The sequence below is a fragment of the Penaeus vannamei genome, chromosome 3 (assembly GCF_042767895.1).
Source record: "Penaeus vannamei isolate JL-2024 chromosome 3, ASM4276789v1, whole genome shotgun sequence".
In the NCBI taxonomy this organism is placed as follows: Eukaryota; Metazoa; Arthropoda; class Malacostraca; order Decapoda; family Penaeidae; genus Penaeus; species Penaeus vannamei.
In genome coordinates, this window is record NC_091551.1 from 2,651,181 (window position 1) to 2,653,680 (window position 2,500).

General features: G+C 40.5%; 2 protein-coding genes across 2 annotated transcripts in view; both read right to left on the reverse strand.

The window, feature by feature from the left end:
- Positions 1-1,239, reverse strand: part of LOC113828571 (sodium/mannose cotransporter SLC5A10) — a gene marked incomplete at its 3' end in the record, with an annotated part of 18,739 nt that extends 17,500 nt beyond the window's left edge. Inside the window, 1 exon segment of the mRNA XM_070140064.1 lies at positions 1,123-1,239.
- An 86-nt stretch (positions 1,240-1,325) lies between these two features.
- The window catches only part of LOC138866717 (uncharacterized), a 2,935-nt gene continuing 1,760 nt past the window's right edge, over positions 1,326-2,500 (reverse strand). Inside the window, exon 3 of the mRNA XM_070140082.1 lies at positions 1,326-1,428. Within this exon, the coding sequence (XP_069996183.1) occupies positions 1,341-1,428 (88 nt within the window). The 3' untranslated portion in view covers positions 1,326-1,340. The remainder of the gene's footprint in view (positions 1,429-2,500) is intronic.

The following is a 2,500-nucleotide window of genomic DNA, read 5'->3' on the forward strand; positions in this document are numbered from 1 at the left end:
TCTCTCTCTCTCTCTCTCTCTATATATATATATATATATATATATATATATATATATATATATATATATATATAGAGAGAGAGAGAGAGAGAGAGAGAGAGAGAGAGAGAGAGAGAGAGAGAATGTGGGAAACTTTAACATTGATATGAATAAATACTATTTGGTTAATTTGTTGCAAATTATCAATAATTAAGTTTATTTATATGTATCAAAGGATAGTCAAGTTTAGGAAATAATATAATTTACAGCTTCAAAAGATTTTTTGATCTCTCCATATTTTTGATAGAATGTTTATGTTAAAATGTGTGTCCTATTTGTGAACTGGTATGTATAACATCATTATCTGTATAATAAAATGGAGTGGAACTGTTTCTATATCATTCACTTCATTTATCCGAAATTCCGTTGATGTTGGTTAAGGAAGAGAGAGAAGGCTGGATAGATGAAAATAAATGTGACCCTGCCATTCCTATGTGAATCAACGCTTGAGAAAGTTGATTATGCCTGAGCGGGTTGTCCAATATACTTTTTCAGGTCTTGTGAAGAGATGGATATGATAGTACCCACTTGTGAATGGCTGGTTATAAAAAAAATTCCCATGGGTGGCTGGAAGTAATACATAAAGTAAAAATTCTCCACAACGGAACCTAGCAAGACGGCCAAGGAACCTGCCAAGTCGCCCTAGGAACCTAAAAGGCAGACGGCCAAGGAACCTAAAAGGCAGACGGCCAAGGAACCTAAAAGGCAGACGGCCAAGGAACCTAAAAGGCAGACGGCCAAGGAACCTAAAAGGCAGACGGCCAAGGAACCTAAAAGGCAGACGGCCAAGGAACCTAAAAGGCAGACGGCCAAGGAACCTAAAAGGCAGACGGCCAAGGAACCTGCCAAGTCGCCCAAGGAACCTAATTCTCCACAACCGAGCCGGGCTATACCTGTTTTAAAGTACCTGTGAGTGGGACTACCTCTGGTAAACTACCTTATCAATGGAAGCACAGGGCAAGCACAGAGGTACGGAGCAAGCACAGTATACTTACATACAAGCCAATGGCAAGCACGAAGGCGAAGTACAGCTCAAGCACCAGGGAATCGACCCAGTTTGGCAAGCGTGTGTGTAACCGGGACCTTTTATAGAGACTTTTGACCGGATGCGTGACTCTGCATTTAAGAGGAAGCGGCCAGGTTATTTACCGGTATTTTTTTTTTTTTTTTTTTTTTCAACCTCCCTGGTCTTCGAAGATCCCCAGGTGCGTGAGGAAGGAATATATGAGGCGAATTAATACGAGAAGACGGTGGAGGAGGTAATGGAGATAGACGCTTAAGTGGGTAATTTAAGGATACGGTTATGGTAGTTTACCTCTTTCTGTGGTTGGAAGGACGCGGTCGTTTCGGTGGATTCTGAGACATCCTGAGAGCCTTTTCTCTCTTTCCCTGAAGATAATAGCAAAATAAGGAGGAAAAGAATGTGAAGGAGTTTCTATGGATTCTCTCATTCTCTCTATCAATCTATCTCTCTGTCTCTGTCTGTCTGTCTCTCTCTCTCTCTCTCTCTATATATATATATATATATATATATATAGAGAGAGAGAGAGAGAGAGAGAGAGAGAGAGAGAGAATGTGGGAAACTTTAACATTGATATGAATAAATACTATTTGGTTAATTTGCTGCAAATCATCAATAATTAAGTATATTTATATGTATCAAAGGATAGTCAAGTTTAGAAAATAATATAATTTACAGCTTCAAAAGATGTTTTGATCTCTCCATATTTTTGATAGAATTATGTTAAAATGTGTGTCCTATTTGTGAACTGGTATGTATAACATCATTATCTGTATAATAAAATGGAGTGGAACTGTTTCTACTATATTTACTTCATTTATCCGAAATTCCGTTGATGTTGGCTAAGGAAGAGGGAGAAGGCTGGATAGATGAAAATAAATGTGACCCTGCCATTCCTATGCGAATCAACGCTTGAAAAAGTTGATTATGCTTGAGCGGATGTACAATATAATTTTTCAGGTGTTGTGAAGAGATGGATATGATAGTACCCACTTGTGAATGGCTGGTTATAAAAAAATTCCCATGGGTGGCTGGAAGTAATGCTTAAAGTAAAAATTCTCCACAACGGAACCTAGCAAGACGGCCAAGGAACCTAAAAGGCAGACGGCCAAGGAACCTAAAAGGCAGACGGCCAAGGAACCTAAAAGGCAGACGGCCGAGGAACCTAAAAGGCAGACGGCCAAGGAACCTAAAAGGCAGACGGCCAAGGAACCTAAAAGGCAGACGGCCAAGGAACCTGCCAAGTCGCCCAAGGAACCTAATTCTCCACAACCGAGCCGGGCTATACCTGTTTTAAAGTACCTGTGAGTGGGACTACCTCTGGTAAACTACCTTATCAATGGAAGCACAGGGCAAGCACAGAGGTACGGAGCAAGCACAGTATACTTACATACAAGCCAATGGCAAGCACGAAGGCGAAGTACAGCCCAAGCACCAGGA